Source organism: Candidozyma duobushaemuli (assembly GCF_002926085.2).
Source record: "Candidozyma duobushaemuli strain B09383 chromosome Unknown A_B09383, whole genome shotgun sequence".
NCBI lineage: Eukaryota > Fungi > Ascomycota > Pichiomycetes > Serinales > Metschnikowiaceae > Candidozyma > Candidozyma duobushaemuli.
In genome coordinates this window covers 1,585,877-1,606,420 of record NW_020289901.1, presented here as the reverse complement: position 1 = coordinate 1,606,420, position 20,544 = coordinate 1,585,877, and the positions used below count along the sequence as shown (strand labels likewise).

The 20,544-nt window shown below is 44.8% G+C and overlaps 5 protein-coding genes across 5 annotated transcripts; 2 read left to right on the top strand and 3 right to left on the bottom strand. All coding sequences in view use genetic code 12, as the record gives it.

Annotated features, from left to right (window-relative positions):
- Nucleotides 1-740: 740 nt before the first annotated feature.
- Nucleotides 741-7,655, bottom strand: CXQ87_000727 (uncharacterized protein; the record flags this gene model as incomplete). Its single annotated transcript, XM_025479296.1, has 3 exons — nucleotides 741-3,833; nucleotides 4,142-7,060; nucleotides 7,404-7,655. The coding sequence occupies 3 exons, from the start codon at nucleotides 7,653-7,655 to the stop codon at nucleotides 741-743; spliced, it is 6,264 nt and encodes a 2,087-aa protein (XP_025338769.1).
- A 1,184-nt stretch (nucleotides 7,656-8,839) lies between these two features.
- Nucleotides 8,840-12,658, top strand: YBL053 (Ybl053p; the record flags this gene model as incomplete). Its single annotated transcript, XM_025479295.1, has 1 exon — nucleotides 8,840-12,658. The coding sequence occupies one exon, from the start codon at nucleotides 8,840-8,842 to the stop codon at nucleotides 12,656-12,658; it is 3,819 nt and encodes a 1,272-aa protein (XP_025338768.1).
- Nucleotides 12,659-13,324: 666 nt separating this feature from the next.
- CXQ87_000725 (uncharacterized protein) lies at nucleotides 13,325-14,185 on the bottom strand (the record flags this gene model as incomplete). Its single annotated transcript, XM_025479294.1, has 1 exon — nucleotides 13,325-14,185. One exon carries the CDS (start codon nucleotides 14,183-14,185, stop codon nucleotides 13,325-13,327), a length of 861 nt encoding a protein of 286 aa, XP_025338767.1.
- A 424-nt stretch (nucleotides 14,186-14,609) lies between these two features.
- FYV5 (Fyv5p) lies at nucleotides 14,610-15,146 on the top strand (the record flags this gene model as incomplete). The annotated part of the gene is made up of 1 exon (XM_025479293.1): nucleotides 14,610-15,146. The coding sequence occupies one exon, from the start codon at nucleotides 14,610-14,612 to the stop codon at nucleotides 15,144-15,146; it is 537 nt and encodes a 178-aa protein (XP_025338766.1).
- A 42-nt stretch (nucleotides 15,147-15,188) lies between these two features.
- CXQ87_000723 (uncharacterized protein) lies at nucleotides 15,189-20,237 on the bottom strand (the record flags this gene model as incomplete). The annotated part of the gene is made up of 3 exons (XM_025479292.1): nucleotides 15,189-16,802; nucleotides 17,224-19,953; nucleotides 20,028-20,237. 3 exons carry the CDS (start codon nucleotides 20,235-20,237, stop codon nucleotides 15,189-15,191), a joined length of 4,554 nt encoding a protein of 1,517 aa, XP_025338765.1.
- Between the last annotated feature and the right edge of the window lie 307 nt (nucleotides 20,238-20,544).

Here is a 20,544-nt window from a genome sequence, read left to right as displayed (position 1 = left end):
TTCACTGGCATTTTGCAACCGTTGTGACTGTGCCTGGAAGCCTGTGTCGTCAGTTGGCTCCACGCTGTGATCAGAGTAAATCTTCCAAGCTTCCAAGGGAATTTTGCCATATTGAACAATGTAATTAAGACCTAGAATGTATAGCCATGGCTTAGATGGTAAGATTTAATCCAGCTAATGGCCCCGTGCCTTAGAGGTACATTAATGGTTTTGGTCTAGGCGGGTAGAGTCGAGAATGCTTTGAAGATATCGGCAGCAGAGGAATGAGGGTTCAAGGATCCTAAGATCTGAGGTTCCTTTTGAGCGATGAGGGTGGACCCTATCAAATGAAGGGATATCATTCCAAGTCCACGCTGAATCTCTCCCTGACTACAAAAGAGCTTCAAAGAAGTGTCACGGTGGTTAAGTTACCACCCCACACCATCGAGTTCAGCTTCATCATACTGAAGTACCGGCATCTTTTATGTTAGTGAAAAGTTTTCAAGAATGGAGAATTTATCAGAAATTTGGGTATACTGGGTCGATCATGATTTGAGTACTCTGACTGGTGCACAGCGTTTTGTCTTCATATAAATTCTCTGTGATATATGTCACATACGTTTAGTAGTTTGTAGTGTTAAACAAGGCATCAGAAGTTTTTTTCAACGCTCTTAAATGCTACATCCCAGTGAACCGGGTAAGTCTTGTTATGTGCAGGCCGGTAGGGTTCCCACGCGACTCGAGTCCACAGTAAGGTGCCACTAAAGCTGTGGTTTGGAAAACATATCAAGGTAGGTATCGACCTCTCCGCTGTTGTCCATAAATGGTGTCAACGAAGCGCCGTAGTTTGGTGAGGGCATACCCCATTGATCATCAGGAATGTTCATTTGGTCGAACGCAGACGCTTCATTTGCCTGGATATCGTACTTCATAGACCCAATCTGACGCCATAAATTGTCGATATCCACATTTTCGGCTGGACGAAGGTCGTCAATGTCAATCGCATCATCCGTTGAGAAGACTTCCAAAGGCTCTTGTGGGGCCTCTGGGTTATTTTGAGTAGCTGTAGGATTGATCGTTAAGGGGTCAATATCGGGCACATTGAATGTATCCTCATTCTTACGCTCTGTATCTTCTTTGATGACATCTTTGAGTTTCCAAAGGGTGGAATCTGCGATTTTCAATAATTCATCGAGTCTCTGGGCTGTGAAGTCGGTCATAAGCCTATCTGAATTGCAGTTGTTGAGAATATATTCACCCACCGCCTCTGATTGGAAGACGTCAATGATGAATGTGTGTGCCTTGCAAACTCTCCATGCATAGTAATATCTATGACTGAGTTTGGAGAGACAAGCTGTGCCAAACTTGATAAACTTCTCGAGAATCTTGAGAAGCTTGCAAAGTTTGGCGTATCTCATTTTATACTCGAAGGAGTTCATGATATTTCTGTTGTGAAGAACTGGATCGGACCTCAAGTACGCGACAGCGCTGCTCATTCTCAAGAAAATGGAAATATTGAGCTGATTTGTCTTGTGAAGGAACAATTCAATCGAAGGTGTCAAGAATAGATCAGGCAAAGTGCTGTTCGGATCGAATGTCTTCGATTTATCTTTGATAAGATCAAGGATCTCAGGAAGAATCTCACCACAAGCGATTGCAAGGTATTTCTTCATGTAGAAAAAAGCTAGATTGTGGTTTCCATTCCGTTCGTAGTTGAGGAAAAAGTGGAAGTACAATGATAGTAAAAGGTTCTTAAGGTTCAAATAGGTCTTGCACTTCATGCTTTTGGCGAATGTAAATTCGTTCTTTGCGAGTGGCGTCTTCGAGTAATCGGTCAATGACCCAAGGGCTTGCTGAATACTAAGCTCAAAGTCAGATATTAGAGCAGTAGCATCGCTCATCTTCATACAGTTTCGAATAGAGCATATCCTAGACAAAAATGTTTTGAGCTTGTCAAGGAAAGGCCCCATTCCAGCAAGGGTGTCACACAAGTCTCTTTCAAGATTTGCATCTAGGATATTTGAGTTGCCTGGCCTGTAGTATGGAAGACGCACATCGTTGAAATTATTGTCGATAAGCATGGGGAAGCCGAATTGGTATGCTTGCGTCAAATCTGCAAGTTTAATGAAAAACCAGAGCTTTCTGGTGATGTTGTTCATCTTGGCATCGTTACAGACGTCATCAAAGTTACCAGGCTCTCTGTTCAAGCCCATACAATAGGCAATCAGAACGCACATGGATGGCAAGACATGAGAAACTCCTCCGTCGTAACCATCACCATGCTCGGGAGCAAATTGATAGTATACTCTCAAAAGAGCCATATATTGCAAAACGGTCATATTCGTTCTCTTAAAAAGATCAAATTGATCAATGCAAACTTGGGAAAGATTAATGGCATCTAATGCAATTGGATTGTGGAGAATGTACTTCATTTCAGCCAAAGGGGAGTCATCTGTAGCAGTTAAAACTCTCTCATTTTCTGCTTTGATATTGGAAAATGCTGACAAGTAAGCAAATCGGATGACAATCAACAAGATTGCAATTGTAGCTAGATCAATTTGCTTCTCGAGAACAATGTGTTGAATGCGTTCGTCGTCGTAGATCTCAGGGCCAAGCATTCTCTTGATTTCACTTCTGAACCAAGTTTCATCAATGATAGGTATGAAGGGGTAGACGGAGGAAAAGAATCGGTTGATCAAGATCCAAAGAGCTTTACGCGTCGGGAGAAGCATCTTGATTTTTTCAATAAGGTGAACTTTTTGGTCCCATTCTCCTTCGAACATGGTGAGACCGAGCGAAATAGCATGTTTGTTCATCTGCATCTTTAGGTCACTGGCGGTAGTGTTGCTATTGTTTTCCTTAAAATGAGCGACATCGCTATCTCCCTCTCTATCTAGTGCCTTCTTACGGAAATCAGCATCCATGTCGTTCGGTTTCGTGCACGATTTCGACCGCAGGTATGGATCGGGAAACTTGTCTGAAGCCCTAGTAGTCTTCATATAATCAAATAAAAGATTGAGCACCTTGTCTTTCTTCATGAATGCGAGCCATGCAAAGGGACCGAAATTCTGACGGCGAAATGCATCCTTGACATGCATAGGGCTGTAGTTATCGTACAAGTCAATGAGCTCACCTGGCTCGTTGTTGTTGTAGGGATTGACTCCAACGAATAGAGGGTTGGAGGAATTTGACTCTTGGGGTGGACCGCGAGCAAGATTGTTTCTGAATGCCTGGAAGTCCACTGAATTCTCATGAGAATTCGGGTATTGTGTGGGAGAGTCCAGGCTCAGACTCAGATCGAGCTTATTCTCGAGCTGTCGTATCTTCAGTTTGAGTCGCTCCACATCGCTCATCAAGCCAAGATTCTCAGATCCCAGCGACCTATCACTCAGCTGCCTATCACTCACAGGATCGTGAGCCAGACCAGTTTGGTAAATCATTGGCAGGCTCAGATCGAAACCGACCGACATGGTGTGCATTCCAGAGCGAGCCTGTTGGGGCATTTGGGACCCTGTTTGGGATGTCTGGGCAGGGCGCATGAGGACAGGGTCTGAAGCTCTGGAAGAGTCAGAGCTTCCTTCGAGGGATGCATTAGCACTTAAACTGTCACTTCCTCCAGAAAACTCCAGTCTCGAGAATGTCAACTCAGACCTTGACGACTCCTTCAGCCTTGGACTCGAGGATGAGGGACCATTTGCGAAGAATGTTCTGAAAACTCCAACAGAACCGTCTTTAAAGTTCGGTGGACCTGCTGTAGACACAGATTCTCCATATGAACAATCCTTGGACCTGTTGTGCTGAACACATGTGGAACATGGGAACTTCCTGTCACACTTCACCTTCCTCTTACGACACTGATCGCACGAGAGGGTGATTCTCATGCGTTTTTTTGAAACACCATTATTGTGTGGTTGATACGCTGCCTGAACCATTTCTAGTTAATAAACGGTCTCTTGGGAATCTGCGCAGCAGCGTATCTATATGTCCCTGGGATGGATGCTTTATTATACTGTATAGTGAATGTCATTACTTACTTGTGTGGGGCTTTGAACGCTGTGCGTAGCTACATCCGGCCTACATAGGAAACCTTAACTTTCACAATTGGACAATCAAACAATGCGGTAGCGCCGAGGTCAATCATTTACATTCACACCCCCATGACTGCATCGAGGTCGCCATAGAGCTCAAAGAGCTTAAGGAGTTCCTCGTTTCCAATCATTGACTGCTCATCAAACGCCTGTTTTTCAAAATCCCGATACATATGCTTCTCTTGTAACACTCCATACGTATTGACCGTGTTACGGTTCGCATACATCGTCCTGTTTGCTAACAAGGCGTCGAAAGGTTCTTCGTCATTGTCCACTTTGCCACCTTCCACGTCGGCTGCGCCGGATTTGGGCCGGGTCGTTTGTCTTCGAATCAGCTCCACTTTTGCGACGCGAAATTCTTCACATAATTTGCACAAGCTTTGAAGTTCAACTATGGAAAGGAATTGAAGCAAGTTCGTACCATCGTGGAAATACTTTTTATGGTTGACCATCCCTTCGAACAACTTGTCGGGATTCTCCATGCATTGTTTGAGCACAAAGTATGCCATGACATAGATCTTGTAAGAATTGATGTATGTCTTGCTTAGGGTCCAGAAGTTACCCACGAATAGCTCCGCCTCTATCATTGCTATTGTGAACAACGAATCGGTAACCTCGCTTCGAGCAACTAATTCCGAGTCATCGTCCTCAGAGGAATTCGATAGAGGATTTGCCATTTTGCTAAATTGCTGAACCACCAACGCCCTCTTGTAGTTGATGAGACGAATGAAGAAAGATGTCACAAAGTTGTGGGTCTTTATCAATGACCGTTCAATGCCCGAAGTCAAGATAAAGTCATAATGTCTGCCAAAAAGCTCTTGAGAATTATCAAGTGCATACGACATTATATAAACAAGTTGCACAACACTTCTTATGAAGATTTTGAAGAGCTCAATGCCAGCAGTGATCTCAGCACTTGCATCTTTGTCTAGCTTCTCCTCATAATGAATGACCACCAAGTAGTATAGACACGAAAGGCTGGCTCTCAAGTGCAAGAAGGTCAAGAAGCGGCTCACTTTTAGTAAGCATTCCTCCCGCTTCTTTTTCTCACCAGCGTCCAGACCGTCTCCATGTTGAGGCGCCGGGCTGCAGATATAGTCTCGGAAAAAGTCCTGCCCAAAAAGAGAAAGGAAGATTCCTTCCAAGTAGCTCGTTTCTCGTAACACTTCAATGACTTTAGGTTTGTCATGAAGATTGGTGAGCTTATTTATGACACGACGATATGAGTTGCATATATCTTGTGTTCTGTAGAACAACTCCTCTCTCTCGCCAGCATTCTTGTCAAACTTCGGTGTCTCAACATCGCTTATCTCGATAGTCGGAATCTTGAGGGGTGAGCCGCATAACATGGCGCCCATGGCATCGGCGTTGGTGATAAAGTGCCATAACGACCTCCAAGTATTAACAAAGTCTGCTTTCTTCGAGATGCTGTGTATGCTATCGTAGTTCGCAGGATCACGATTCAAACCAATCGATAAAGCATGATTGACAATGGAGCCAAACAATAATTGCGAGTCTGCACCACTGATACCAAGACAGTCATTTGGAGCCACTGAACGGTAGAAGTACAAAAGAGTTAAACTCTGGACGATCTTGAAGGTGGATCTTGACTGAACCTTCTCCTCCGAAATGCAAAGGTTGATGATGCTCAAATAGTGGTCCGACTTAAATCTCGTGATATCCTTGATTAGATGCTTCTCCTCCTTGGTAAAGACAATATCGGTCTCGCCTGTGGGTATGAGAGACATGTAGCCAAGTCGAAGGATGAGTAGCAATTGGGCAGTCAAATTGAGATCCTGTTCGTCTCTTATAAAGAACAGCTTGTAGAAGCCGTCGCCAAAATCAGGGAATCCACCACCAAATAAGGAACGTACCTCTGACATAAATGTCTGCTCATGAAGTATGGGGACAAATGAAGCCACAAACTTAAAGTATCGACTCACTGCATGATATAGAGATCTCTTGTTCGGAAGAACGCTGATCACTTGAGCTTGAACAAACTCGTAATAGTTCAGCTTCGACCCAGATAAGCTTTGAATTGAGATCCCTCCAGGCATATCAGTGTATGGGCTTGGGAATGGTAATGAATTATTTGGTTCATCAGCTTTGATTTTGGTTGTAAGAAGAGCCCCGCCACTAAGAAGGTCAGTCTCGTCTTCTGAGTTTCTATCCTCGAGGGCGAAGGCCTTATCGAAGGGCTGATCAGATTGTTCAGATCTAGAAGTATCATCAAGACTGGTACCGCCACTCATGGCAGAAGCGGGAGAGCTCTTGTCACCTGGAAGTGGCTTCTTGCGTCTAATGAACTGCGCAAACTCGTCGCTTTTAAAGATCTCTATACTGAAGCTTCGAATGAGCTTGATGAATGGGTCACTTTTAGTGAGACCAACATAGGAGAGAGGACCTTGTTGCAGCCAAAACTCACCCTCAACCAAAAGAGAATTCGTGGCTGCAGAAAACGAATCCATTGTGTCTTCTAGCTCAATCTGAAGAATGTTGGAGCCAATGGAAATAGAAACGTATTCGGAAGATGAACTTTCTTCTGTGAGAAGTTCTTTCTTTGGTGACTTTATGTCCTGTTGGGAATTGGCCGATGGAATCGACGTCTTCTCTTTATTAGGAGAATTCGAGGACTGCTCCGTCATCGAGATATTGGACCTGGATCCCATGGGAATCGACATAGCTTGAGGAGGTTCGGTTGGTTTGCCTGACGACCCAGAAGCGAGCATGGCAGGTGCCAACGGAGGTGTGGTTGGAGTCTTGCGTTTCTTCAGTGTCACCAGAGGGGGCCTGGGATACCAGAGATCGATGGAGCAGAGCTTCCCATTGAATTTTTCCGGGAAAGCATGTGGTTCTTCGGACTTCCAATAGGGGCATTGCCAGAGAATGACTGCGGAAGGGGAAGAGATCCTTTGGAGCCAAGTGAGCCATGAGAGCTGTGGGATCCGAAAGAGCGAGATGTTGTTGGTGCTCTTGGCACATCCACTGGGTAGCTGGACGGCGTTATTTGTTGTGGTTGCAGCGGCATTGGGTGCTCCTGTGGTATTGGTGGCTGATATGGTGGCTGATGCTGATACTCTTGATGGAGACTAGGGTGCATTTCAGGACCCAGAGACTCATTCGGAGTGATGGGTTGGGCAAAGCGGTGCTCGGGCGGGGGTTGATAATTCCTTGGCTCAGCGATGGATCGCTGCCCATGTAGTGTGGCTGGTGATGAGGAGGCCAAAGTGGAGATTGGGGGTGGGGATGAGGAGGAGGGAGCTGGGGCAGCAGGTAAGATACCATTGGACTTTTTGTATGGGGGTTTTGATGTAGGCGGTGGTTGTTTTGGATGACGTTAGGATCATGGTTTGGCTGAGGTTGGTACTGGGCTGTTTGGGTTGCCAAGACAGGCCCCACGGGTAAGAAAGTCGTGGTATTTTGCTGACCAGTGGGCGGGTCGTCTTCGTAAGTGCACAAGTGAGCTATCGACTTTTTCTTGCAAGTGCCACAGACTGGCTTGACTCTGTCACAACGGGACTTCCTCTTACGGCAGACCGAACACGACACCGGTACTCTAAAGCGCTTTGAGTAGCGAGAGTCGCTCATGGTTGGGAATAAAGGGAGGGTGGAAGTTGCAAGAAAAGAAACGATTATAATACCATACAGATATCTGGCACTTGCCGGTCGTGATGGAAAATCTGGGGTGGGGAGGGGTCCGTTGGGGTGCTGGCTGCAGTCCGTCGCTTCTCGAAGCCTTACTACACATGGAATTAAAAAGGGGCCCTTCAAATTTGCAAAACTTATAAGAAGGCTCGAGTCACTTGTTCGGAGCCTTGCTCCGGTGCTGCTGCCCGGTTTTCATGTTTTTTCCAGCCTCAGCGTGGAATGGAGGCTGGTGCTTTCGGAGTCTGTCCCCCACAAATGCACAGAGCACAATCTAGCGGTGCGGGACAATGTAATGGGGAATCTGCTCGACCCGAATGACTATGCGACCAAGCGCTCCTATAGGCTACCAGGCGAATAAGCGGCTTTGAGCTTGGTCTCTTTGTCGCTTAACTTTTCTCCCCACCTTTACTTTATCGTATCATGCCATGCCGCCTTCCTATTTAGCGCATTTTGTAGACAGTGCTGCACCTTAGTCCCAGCAGCCCCCCATCAATTCCGTAGCAGACACCTAATGCCCACCTCCGATTCATCGACATCGAGCATTTAAGCAAATTTTTGAAAAATTTTGCCTGGCGCAGGCTTCGAACAATAGGCACAATGTAACGCCGAAAAGTGATTGGCAAGTTCCAACGTAGTGGGGCCAGGATCAGGCGATATTGGCGATTGTTAACGAATAATGGGGACTGTGGACTCGAGAGAGGCGTCCATTGTAGTCCAACATATTCTAATGCGACAGCCATTAGGAGGGGGATCTGATGGTGATTCGTCATTGTGCTCGTAATCCACCTCGAGGTGGGATTTTGCCTGTATCGTCTGCTTTGCTGATATAGAGGCTAGAAGTCTTTTTATAACTCACTGTGTTTCTGAAGTCGGTTGTAGCGAGTCCATCTATTGACTCCGTCTTTGAGTCTCAAGACTTTTTCATAAAGCGTTCCTTTTTTCTAGCGCATATTCCTTCGGTGTGGTTAGTTTCTACGTTGGTCCGTTTTTCCTTTTTCTTTTTTTTTTTTTTTTCTTTCGACAACTTTGCCCTAGAGGTTGTCATGAAGGTTATGGTCGCTTGTAAGGCAGCGCGATATTGTTCCATGTAAATAACGCGCACGCGTAACTAGCTTCCTACAACCATGGACGACTACAGAGATGATGATGAACTAAACGATTTCATCGTTTCAGAAGATGAAAATAAGCCTGACGAAACCCAAAAGGAAAATGAGGAGCCCGAGTCCCCAAAGGTCGATAGAATCGCTGATTTGACCTCAAGCTTGAAAGTCCATGAATCATATACCTCCAAAGTCCTTCGAGCTCACATCTCTGTCTTGACATCAGCCCTAGGTGGACCAGATCATTCCACTGAAGAGGGTCTTTATAAACTAGGTCATGACGCGTTGGCATGCTTAAAAGATATAAAGCGTTGGCTCCGAAGTGTGGATGAGAAAAACAACTCCTTCGATGTCGCTTTAGCATGCGCTGATAGTGGCCTTGTCACCAATGACTTGACAGTCATTCTATGCCAGTGGTTTAAACCTACCTCAGATAAGATTCGAAAAACGAAAGCAGTCGAAAAGATCATGCTTTCCTCATTAGAGCTATTGGTTTTGCTCACTTGGCCCATCGACATTAATCGCCAGACTCTCAAGAAAGACTACACTGCCAGAACTAACGCTAGAAGGGCTCAGCTAGCTTACAAGTATCATATCCTTAACTACAAGCTGGGTCTCACCCTCAAAGCTGTCATAAGTCTCGGGTTGAACGCACTTAAGACCCCCAAAGAGGATAGGGAACCTCGAGACGTGAATATTCTTCGGCTTATTCTTTTCTTCATCAGGAATGTTCTATTTATAGAGCCTTTGCCTCCATCAAAAGCACCGAAAGGATTCACCAATTCTGCCGACCTACCCAATGGAATGAGCGCAGAGGACATAAACACTGGATCTGTGCTAGCCGCATTCGAGAAGCATAAAGTTCTTCTCTTTCTTACGTCAATTGCCCATTCTGTGGGCTCAAATTTGTCTGATGAATCATTTGGCCAAGCAGTAATGGAGTGTTTGTCACTCATAATAAAAGGGATCAACGTGGATGCCTTATTTTCCGTTCCCCAGCATCATGTGGCACCGCATTCTACTGGGCAGTCAACCACTGAGGCGGCACCAGCTTCAAGCGCCGCGGGTCTTCAGCTTCAAGATCTTTTGAAAGAAGAAGATAAACGCAAAAAGATTCAAAAAAATTCCATCTCAACTAGACATGGCAGGTTTGGTACGCTTCTCTCCATTAGAGCCCCAGACGACTCTGGTTATTACACCGTTTCAGGCCAAGAGGCATTGAATAGTACACATACCACTTTGGATAAGCTTGATAGAAGCAAGAAATGGCATAAAATGTCCACTTTCAAATATGATTCCAACGCATATCTTCTGAAGAGTCAAGTTCACCTCAACCTTGCTAGTCAAATAATATTGACGCGCTTCGTCAACGAATTGATGGTAAGTGGATGCTTCAACAATCTACTTCGATTCGTCGGACAAATTTTGACAAGTGCATCCAACGAGAGCACTTTAGGAAGAGCGGGAATTCTTGATGCCGTTGATGGACATGAACTCGCTTCATATTTTATAACTGTTGCATGGTTTCTCAGGTACAAGAGACTGCGTCACTCGCATTACTTGAAGAATAATAGAACACCAACAGAGGACGAAGACAGGCTTGATTATGGCTCAGTTGGAGAGGCGTTGAGTGAGATCAATTTCATTTTGCTCATCTCGTACTTCAGATCTGCCTTTGATAGCAAGGATCACGACTCGCTCCATATTGCCATGATTTGTTTCCGAGAAATGTTGCTCATATCCCACACAATCTTCACCAAAGCAAGAAGCCAGAGGGAGATTGAACTTACTTCAGAAGAGGACGTCGACGAAGATCGAGAGTTGGCTGAGGGAATTATCAGGAAGCTTTTCTCTCAGAAACAATTTTTAGACGTGATCGTGAACATTCCAAAGAAAGCGTCGAAACATTCGCCTGAATATCTTAGTGTGGTTGTGTCTGTGGTCCACATCCTTCTCAAAAGCTTCGAAAGTTTAGCTAACGAAGACGTCAAATTATTCATCAAAACGCGTCGAAAAATGAGTAAATTGGGCAGAAAAGGAGGCCTCAACCAAGACATGGATAAGCAGCACTGGCATTTGATAGATAAAGATTCAGAAGATGAAGATGACGATGCTGAGATAAGATACATCACACAAGAAAGAAAATTGGATTTCAAAAATACCGAAGTCAAGTTCTTCCATAGTGATACAGTGGCTACTCATATTCAGTATCTTTCAAAATTTGAGGATCTTACGCGAGAGGAAATTAAACGAGGTGTCTCGTTCTTTCATCGATTGTTCGTCGTCAGAAAAGATTTCTCTGCGTTGTATCGACTTGATTTTATGAACACAATTTTCCGTTTGAGGGCTTTCTTACCTAGACAATCCAGCATAAGACATCATGTGGAAGACTTCATTGTGTACTTCATGAAGAAATTTAAAACTTCGATTGACAGGTTCCCGGTTGCTTTGGAGCTCCTTTTTCCTCGTTTCGAAAATTCAGAGCTCAAATGCTACCTTAGTACCGGAGACTTGGACACATCATCTATTAAAACCCTGGACTCTGTGGCAGTCGGTCGCTCGAGTTATTTTGCGGATGATGTTCCTCAACCTAAAGAGGCTCCCCTTCTTGAATTCATCGATAAGAACAAGCTGCTCGACGAGAAGATTTCCGTTATTGTTTATCAAATGCTCAAGAGGAACAATGCTGCAAAGATCCTCAAGTTTGTTACCAGTGAGTTGGACAGAATCGCGGCCCTTAAAAGCCAGGGTGTATCTCTTGTGGCTTTACGGCTAACACTTGCAAATCGTCGGTTAGTGATAACTGACTCTCTTTTAAGGTTGCTTCTTGAAAATATTGGATTTGAATGTGCATTTGTACTAAATGATGAAACAATTCTCAAGCCAGAAGTTACTGCAAAGGAGCTTGGCGAGGTGAAGGAGTTAATCGACAAATGGATTAGTTTCCACGAGGGGTATTCCGGTGATTTGGAGCCTTTCCTTGATCAAATTCGTGAGATGGTGTTCAGCACTGAGCAATTAAACTTCGGAGCTCAGGCTTACTCAAATTTGAGAATTGGAGCACCGTTCGATGAGCTGCTTGCAACCAGTCTAGATTTGGATGATGATCAGGTCAAGAAAGTCATTGGTTTGGCAAAAAGAAAAGAGTTTGATGAAGCTTACCAATTGAATCGATATGCTGAAGATAAGGATTTTGATCCAGAGAATGACATTAATGAGGTCGATCTGAATCTCGATTATATCTCCGATGAGGACGCACAACCCCAAAAGTCCAGGAAACGTCGTAATAAAAAATTGGTCAGTTTGGACGATCTGGATGATGAGACAACGGTGAATCAAAAATCATCGCGCCGTCGTCGGAGATCTGCCCCTAACCTCGAGATCGATTCTGACTCGGAGTTGGGCATCAGTAAATCGGCTGAAATTGTCCATGATTCAGATGACGAATCCGACGATGAAAAAGTGCAAACATTCTTCGAACGTGAGGAGAAGCTTAGGCAGCTCATTCAAGAAACTGGCGGAGTACTTCAAAAGGAACTGTTAGAGTTGTTCAAAGAGTCCTGGCAGAAGATTGTTTCAGCAGACTCGTCTTCCCAAATCAAGGAGGCAATTCAATCCGCTAGTAAGTTGTTTGTGGAAGAGAATGAGGACGAGGAAGAAACCAATGTTGGCTTGCAAATTGACACTCCATTGACTTCAACCGGTGGTGAATCAGTTGAAAGCGATGAGGAAGTTTCGACTTCTCGCAAACGCCGGGTACTCGATGATGAGGACCTTGGCGAGGGGCAATTACAATCTAGCAAAAGGAGAGCAATGATCTCTGATGAAGAAGATATCGAGTAATTAACTTTTAAATACCTATTTATGCAACGTCACAATGAGAGCCACCGTCTTCATTGCTTAAGCCGGTACGGATAGTCATGATGGAGCTTATGATCATCACAGCAAAACCGAATATAGTACACGCAATGCTGGGGGAACATTTCTTTAGGTAAAACTTTATTCTTTCCTTCTTGTCTGCGTTCTTAAAATCGAGTCTGTCGTAAGATAGTTTCAAGTAGCACAACGGTGGAATGATATAAGCCATAAGGGAAGCTGAAGTGGCCCCGATAAGTTCTAAAATCATGCCCAAATTACAGGTCAATAAAGCAACCCCCATGGAAGAAAAACAAAGGACCGTTGTGATGATAAAATGCTGCTTATTGGAAAGCTCTAAATGGGCAGTGCTTCCGTCTGAGTCGGGATCCACTTTGCTCGCCAATACGATGTCCTTGAGAACATCTCGAACAACGAAAAGTTCTAATGGAAAAGTAGTCAACATGTTCAATCCAAAACAGAAGCGAGCTAAATTGATCCAAGTGTCATCGCTTTGGAAATTATTGAGGATATTGCCTTTCGTCTTGTCTCCGAAATTCAATAAACCAGATAATCCCATAAGAAGACAGAAGCACATCGAGATCCCGCAAGCCCAATGAGTTAACTTCGCAAATTTAGAAACCGTAGCATTCTTTAATGAGTTGTAAATGAAAATTGTGTTGTGGTGACAGACAAGTGCAAACGAGATGACTGAGATACCTTGGAAAATGTTAAAGCTGATAAACCACTGCCCTTGGATAGTGATGACTTGAGGGAATCGTCGACCATTGGTCCACGAGCAACTGTGACGATGACAATAATAATCATACCCAAAAGGGCGAACCCAGATGCCTTGGCGAGTTTTGATATGTCTCTGTTAAGAGACAAAGGATAGGATATGCAAGCGGTGAATATCGTGATGATAACGTTTCTTCCGAACATCCAACCGATAATCGATGTCAGTGGATCGGTCCATGAATCTGGAAGTGCAGACTTAAGAACGTGAGGGATGGTATCACCGATAATCACACAAAATGCCATACAGCCACCGTAAGCAAATGAGCTAATGGAAAAGAGGAGAAGAATTTTCCCCCATTTGCCGTAGCAGTAGAATACGGTGTCTTGATAAGACCGGGTTTGAGATAGCTGGGCATTGACCACAATCAATCGTAACGTCCAGTCAATAAGGCCGGTAAGGAAAAACATGATAAGCGTTCCTCCTAAAACTCCACTGTTTTTGAATGCAAAGGGCTGACCTATGATACCTGCGCCGAGAATAGAGTTCGCCATGTTCATGAAAGCCATTTTCATGTTGGAAGTCCCGCTTCCTTCCTGATTTTCTGACAACGATTCGAGGTCGGGCTCCTGCTGTAACCCACTTTCGAAATCAAGATTATCTATTTCCGCAAGGTCTTGTAGTGGAATATCATCCTCTATGACATCATCTGCATTGGCTCTTTCCTGGGATCTGTGGGCTTCCTGGGGCAACAGCACATATTTGTTCGGCTGTGACATGATTTAGCATATGCTCTGGTGTAATTTTGGCAGAGTATTCGAGCGGTTAGAGGCGCTTGGAACTATGCCTTTTTATGCAATTACGTAGCCTTGTTGTAATTTTCTCGACAAAACTGTATCTAACTGATTTGGAAATTGAGGTGATTGTTACATGGTTGCAAATTCTACGCGCGATGTACGAATAAGTGTGATATGAACAGATTCTTTCATTCGAAAAGAAAAAATTGAAAAATCAAAATCAGCCAACAAAACTTCAAAGGTATCTTTTGTGAGTTCGGAATAAGGGCTCACTATCCAACTTTTTAAAAAAAGTGCCCATATAAACAGTTAAGTATTGCAACTTTCCAGACCCCAGAATATAAGCCATCGGGAGTGCACAAATTTTTGTAGCTCTTCACAAGGAACTACTCCACATTTCTCCAATATGGCTGGCTCACAAGATAGAAGGAAACCTTTCCAAGGAAAAAAGTTTCATAAAGATCTTAGGGAATACAAGAATCAAGAGATAAAACGGTCTCTTGTCCACAGAGCTCGATTGAGAAAGCAGTACTTTAAGCTCCTCGAGGAGGAGGGTGAAGTGCCTTCTCATGAAAAGGGAGACAACAACAACGAAAAGGACGCTGCATCTGACCAGTCTGACTCTGAAGAATCCGACAACGATGTTCAACAATCAAAAGTCAAACAAAAAGCATCGTTACCACCTCAACAGGCACCTCCAAAGGTTACATCGCAAAGGAAACCACTCAACTTCCAGGAGAGAGCTAAGCTTGCTAAAGAGAGAAAGGAACAACAAAGAGAGGAGAAGCTTCAGAGAGTAAAAGATAGGAGGCGAGCCATCGAACAGAAGCAGAAGGAAAGAGAGAAGAAGAAAGAGAGTCTTTCAAGAAGAACCAAATCAGGTCAACCAGTCATGGGTCCTAAGATCAACGATCTTTTGGACAAAATCAGAAACAATCAATAGATCATAAGTCAGGGCATGTTAATATATACACGGATGGGTATTCTATGATGTGAGGTGCTTTCTGAGATTTCTGAAGAGCATGAATATGTCGTAGAAAAACAAAGCACTCTTTCTTCTCTCGTAGGCGAGCCAGCTTGTGAGTCTATGGTAGATCCAGGCTAACGAATATGATTTGTAGGCCTGGTTATCTTTTTCTTTGCTCTCCTCGTAAACAACTTTGGCGCAATAGTTTGCCAAAATCAAAAATGTTCTCTCTGGTCCTAAGGGATTGTCCAAGTTCTCGTCAAGATTCCTCGTCAAATCATTAGTTTTCAAGATCAATAAAACCATACGAGGCATATTACTCAAGACATCCATCAAGTCCTCGAGAACGCCTTCTTCGGAGTGCAATTGATGCTGCATGTTCTCTACCTCGCTCAAGTCTCTGGATTTTGAAATATCGTAATTCAAAGCAGTATCTGGATCTCTTCCAGTAATTGCAGCGGCAAAGATCTGAAATTTCCGCTGGCCCTTCACGTGTGCCACTCTCTCGGCGTAGTATTTCATCTCAGGAATATTGTTGTCTAAAATCGCCAACCACAAATGGGCATAGTCACGCTTCATCTCTAGGGGAATGTAGCGGTAGAGGCCATGGTCATAGAGGACAATCTCAAAGTTGTGCCCGCTTCCGCTCTCGGATTTGGACACCTTCCTGATTGCGAGATTGCCGCCATGTGGATCGCAATGTAATCCAGCATCGGGGAGAAAAATCATGTTGTTGAATATATGGGAAAGACAAGATGAGACTTCCGCAGTGTTGATGTTGTTCTTCTTGATGTACTTCAAGTCGTCAAGTCTGGCGCCAGCGACGAATTCCATGACAAGGATACGCTTGTTCGCAGATATGACTTTTGGAATCCGCAAAGCAGTATCTTTTTTGTACTTCTCGAAATATTTGGCTGTCTTTTCAGCATTTCTCGCTTCGTTAACGAAATCCAACTCGACATATATGGAGTTTTGCATTTCGTCACCAAGCCATGTCATTGGGTACTCAGGAAACACCTTGTACATCAAATCGAAGACTGTCCGCGTCATGTATATGTCCAAGGGTACGAACTCCGCAAGGGAAGGGTGCTGAACTTTGACTGCTACCTTTTCGCCAGAGCCTTTCAATCTCGCAATGTGAACCTGTGCCAATGATGCCACGCCCACTGGTTCGGGATCAAACTCGCTGAACATGGCATCGAGAGGCATACCCTCATCGGCGAGAAACATCTCCTGGATTTCTTCGATTGAGGAACGTGGGCATCTATCTTGAAGTGGAATCATTGTGTCAGTCCACTCTCGAGGAAGCAAGTATGTCAAGGCGGATACGTGCTGACCAAGTTTAATGTAGACACCACCATTTTTCTCTAAAGCTTTGAGGGTGATCTTAGCAGCCTTAAGATGAGCTTCCGAGAGGGCTTTACTGCGTTCTTGCTGGTCATCGAAGTCCTTCCCGAGGACATTGACATAGATATTGAAACACCTTGTTGTGGCCACAGTAACCACACCAACACGTTTAGAGGTGTAGTATATGTGCTTGACCGAATCACGGAAGGTATCGCTAGTAGCATACAAGGTTCCTCCTAGGAGACCCGTTGCCAAAGCTACCTTGAGCAAGGTGTTTGACCTTTGCTTTGGAATTGCTGTTGAGCCATAGCGTCGACTTATGGGGCTTGCCGCAGCACTCGTCTGTCTAAAGGTTATACGAGTACCCCCCAACGATGCTGCATAGCGAAACATGAGAGTAGTTCGGGAAAGTCAACTCGAAGATTTGATAGCACTTTGATCATGTGACTAGGAACGGTCCAAAGAATGGCTGCGAAAAACTACGTTTACTTAGCACCGTTTTTCATATATCATACACGGCCTTCCGAACTAAAATAATATACACCAAAATTAAAAAAAATAAATGTAGGACCATTGTTTTATCACTGGAACATGCCCTCAATGTTTGGGTTGTTGAGCTCGCCGGGCCAAATTGAGCCATAAGCGTCTCATCAGGGAAGAGATCGAAATTAAAGTTTGGTATGGTGTCCCAATCCATTGTGCCCACGGTCGGACTAGGAGAGGCCATCGGCATGGGTGGGATGGACATTGGAGGAGCAGGCATCATTAAGGGGAAACCGTTCGTAGAGGGCCTAGGCAGAGGTCTCTTGATGATATGATTCTCTGTGGGTGGAGGTCCATCAATACTTGGGCTTCTTCTAATATTGCTTTCGTTGAAGCTTGGAGCTTTACCAGCGCCTCTCATTGCTTCGTGATTGAATGGACACCTTCGCTTTCGTGAGTCGTTAAAGGGGGAAGTCGGTTCGTTTTTGATCTGTGCTTGTGGAGAGTTCTGTTCCACTGTAGAGCTCTGCCTTGAGAACAGAGATCTTGAAGGGTTGGAAAATGGCTCAAAAGGCTCGAAACTGTTATTTTGGAGTGGGAATGGACATCCACCGGACGTAGCGGTACTACTCTTGCGATCTGAGGTGGAGGCGACTTTCGCTGGACTTGGCAAAACAGGGCAAGTGTCCATAAGCTTTCCGGATTTGAAAACATCAGCATGAATTCTGGCATAGGCAGCTGGGTTCATCCGGTGTGAATTTCGAACAAACGTCATGTAAAACTTCCACATTTTGGAAACACGACTAAATGTTTCACGATTTAACAGGCTCTCTAGAAGCATTAAAACAGAGTCTGTTGCCATAATGAGTTGCTCTTTTTGTTGTACCGGGATTGTAAAGGGTTTGGCATTCTCTGAAGGAGCTGTGTAAACAAGAGAGGACGGCGCAGGGGTTTCATTGGAGTCAATTCCATCTCCACTCTCGTCTCTCTTGAAGCGTATGAGAAGGCCCACATTGAGATGGGACACCCGTGACAAGATCTCTGCGACGGCACCAAGAATGTATTGTGACCCTGTGTTCTTCGAAAACTGCTTCACACTCTCTTGCAAGAAGTTAATCAAGTCCAAACCTTTGGAGAACAAAAGTGGTAAAATCTTGCACATCGAATCATAGTCTAGTTCCTCTTCACACTGCAAGAATATGATGAACGAAATGTAGAAGTCTAAATATTGGAACATACTTCTGACTTCAAAATATCTCGACATTCTTAATTTTGTGAGGGACATGTCTTCGATCCAAGCGGCTATCTCCTTAGTCAACCTTTGCAAATCACTAATTGTAACATTTGAGCCAGACAGACGACATGTACTCTTGCGAAGAAATAAAAAGATTTTTGAGCTCAAATAATAAACATGTAGAGATGCCAAAAGCTCGGAAATCTGGTCGTCGCTTGGGTCAGCCTTTTGCTTGGAAACATATTTGAGGTGGTCTTGGTTCTCAGCGGCCTCATGTATGTTCTCAAAATAACTCTCAATTTGCTTATCAAGCTTGTCAGAATGACGAAGGATGGGAACTGTGCTGAATGTGACATGATTAATAATTCTCATAAAGTCCACCCACAAATGACTCAAGTGAAGTCTAAGCTCTTTTTGTCTAACATCGGACATGTTGGCACCGTTGAAACGCACATAAGTTGGGTCAGCCCAAAGACGTAGCCTGCTGTCGTCTCTATCTAGCATGTCAAGCATTCTTGCAAGTATGGATGTGAAGCTCAGACGCACATCCCCTGTGATTCCGGGCTTTATGTAAAGAGCGATGCACCTGTTTAGAAAGCCCATGAAGACAGCAAGGCATGGCAACAGACTGCAGAATTCAGTGGAGTATGATTGGGGAGCAAGAAACTCGAGGAAGTCACGTATGGAGTCGTGCACGGAGGTCCTCTTATATCCCAAACCTTGATGCACTGCTTCTAGAGGGAAAACCTGATGAAACATGTTCAGGATCTCATCTTGCCCGCCACTTCTCAGTCTCAAGATATCAAGAGACTCTTCGACCATGAGACCTAGCATACAAAGGTATATTCCCTTCAATTTAGCGAATGAGATCACCTCCGCCTCGCTCATTTGGGAATCAAGGCCACTTAGATCTAGCATTGCATCGTTACCATTCCTCTTGAAAAGGTCTAGAATGTCGTCACGGTAAAATCGAAAAAGGTCTCGGGACTCGAGCTCGTACAGCAGTACCGCAGCTGGTGCGTTAGAGAGATTTAGATAAAAATTGATCAAGTAGACAAGCTGGTCGAAGTTCATCTGTTCCAGACCACGACCGTAACTTATCAACTCCAACCATAATTTCTGGAGTTGTGAAATAACTGTCGAGGGATTGTTGCCACGACTAGAAGAGTCCGAGCTCTCATTCTTAATCTTTGCACTTTGTGAGCGGCTCATCGGCGTTCCCACCTTGTTCGAAGTCTCCTCCACCATGAGGTTGAACTCACAGGCCACCACAGGGCATTGAAGATGGCCACACGAGGGTCCATGCTCATGAGAAGCACCAGACATGGGGCATCCATTGTCTCCGTAGACAGCACGCTCTGACTTGGGGTATTTCGTGAGCAAACTAGTCTTGTACATGTGATAGGATTTTTGTAGGTTCGTGATTTTGTACCAGAGCCCTGTTAGCTGCGGATCAAGCTTGATGATGTTGAGCCATGAATAGAGCTTAGCAACGAAGGACTCAGAGCATTTGCTCTTTTTCAGGTATCGGAAGCCCTTGAGCGAGTAAAAGTTGTCGTCCAAGACCTCTGGCGTCAGGGTCTGTGTGTCAGTTGTGTCAAGCTTTCTCAAGATCGATATCGCCGAAGCGGCTGCATCGCCCAGAAGCGAGTAGGATGGCACCACCGGGGCAGTGCTTTTGGGCTTATGAGTTCCTGCTTTGCCTCCGGTGTATTCTGGCTGTCAAGCTTGGCCCGAAGAGCCTCTATCTCGCTTCTCTGGGCTGCTATCGTCTTCTCCATGCTGGTTTTGACTCTGACGAATTCGGCCTTAAGCTTGACATCTTGATCTTCAGCAGCCTTCCTGACCTCGTCATCGACCCACGTAGGCTCCACATAGACACACAAGTGGCCAACGTTATTCTTTACACATCCGCTGCACGGTCTCTTTTTGTCACAGCGGACTTTCCGCTTTTTGCAAGTAAGGCACGAGATGGGGGCTCTCTTGCGCAGTCGCTTCTCCATCTTTTTTGCAAAGAAACACTGTTAAGAAACGTTGTAGATTTCGTTATCCGGTTCGGAACGCTAGTCTGAATATCTGAAGCGATATGTGCGAGAGTGTGCAGCGGTAGATCCGAGAAGGTCTGTTCGTGCCGGAGTGGCTGCACCAGTCTTGACAAACACTTATAGCGAGGTTTGAGCGAGTCGGCTTCCTGCACTGCCAAAAATTGTTTTTTACCGCTTTCGGTTGGTCCAAAGGCTGAGTGCCTGGCATTCGTGAACCACATGGAGAGAGACTGAACGAGGCTTGAGGACCCTGGTGTAATGGTAT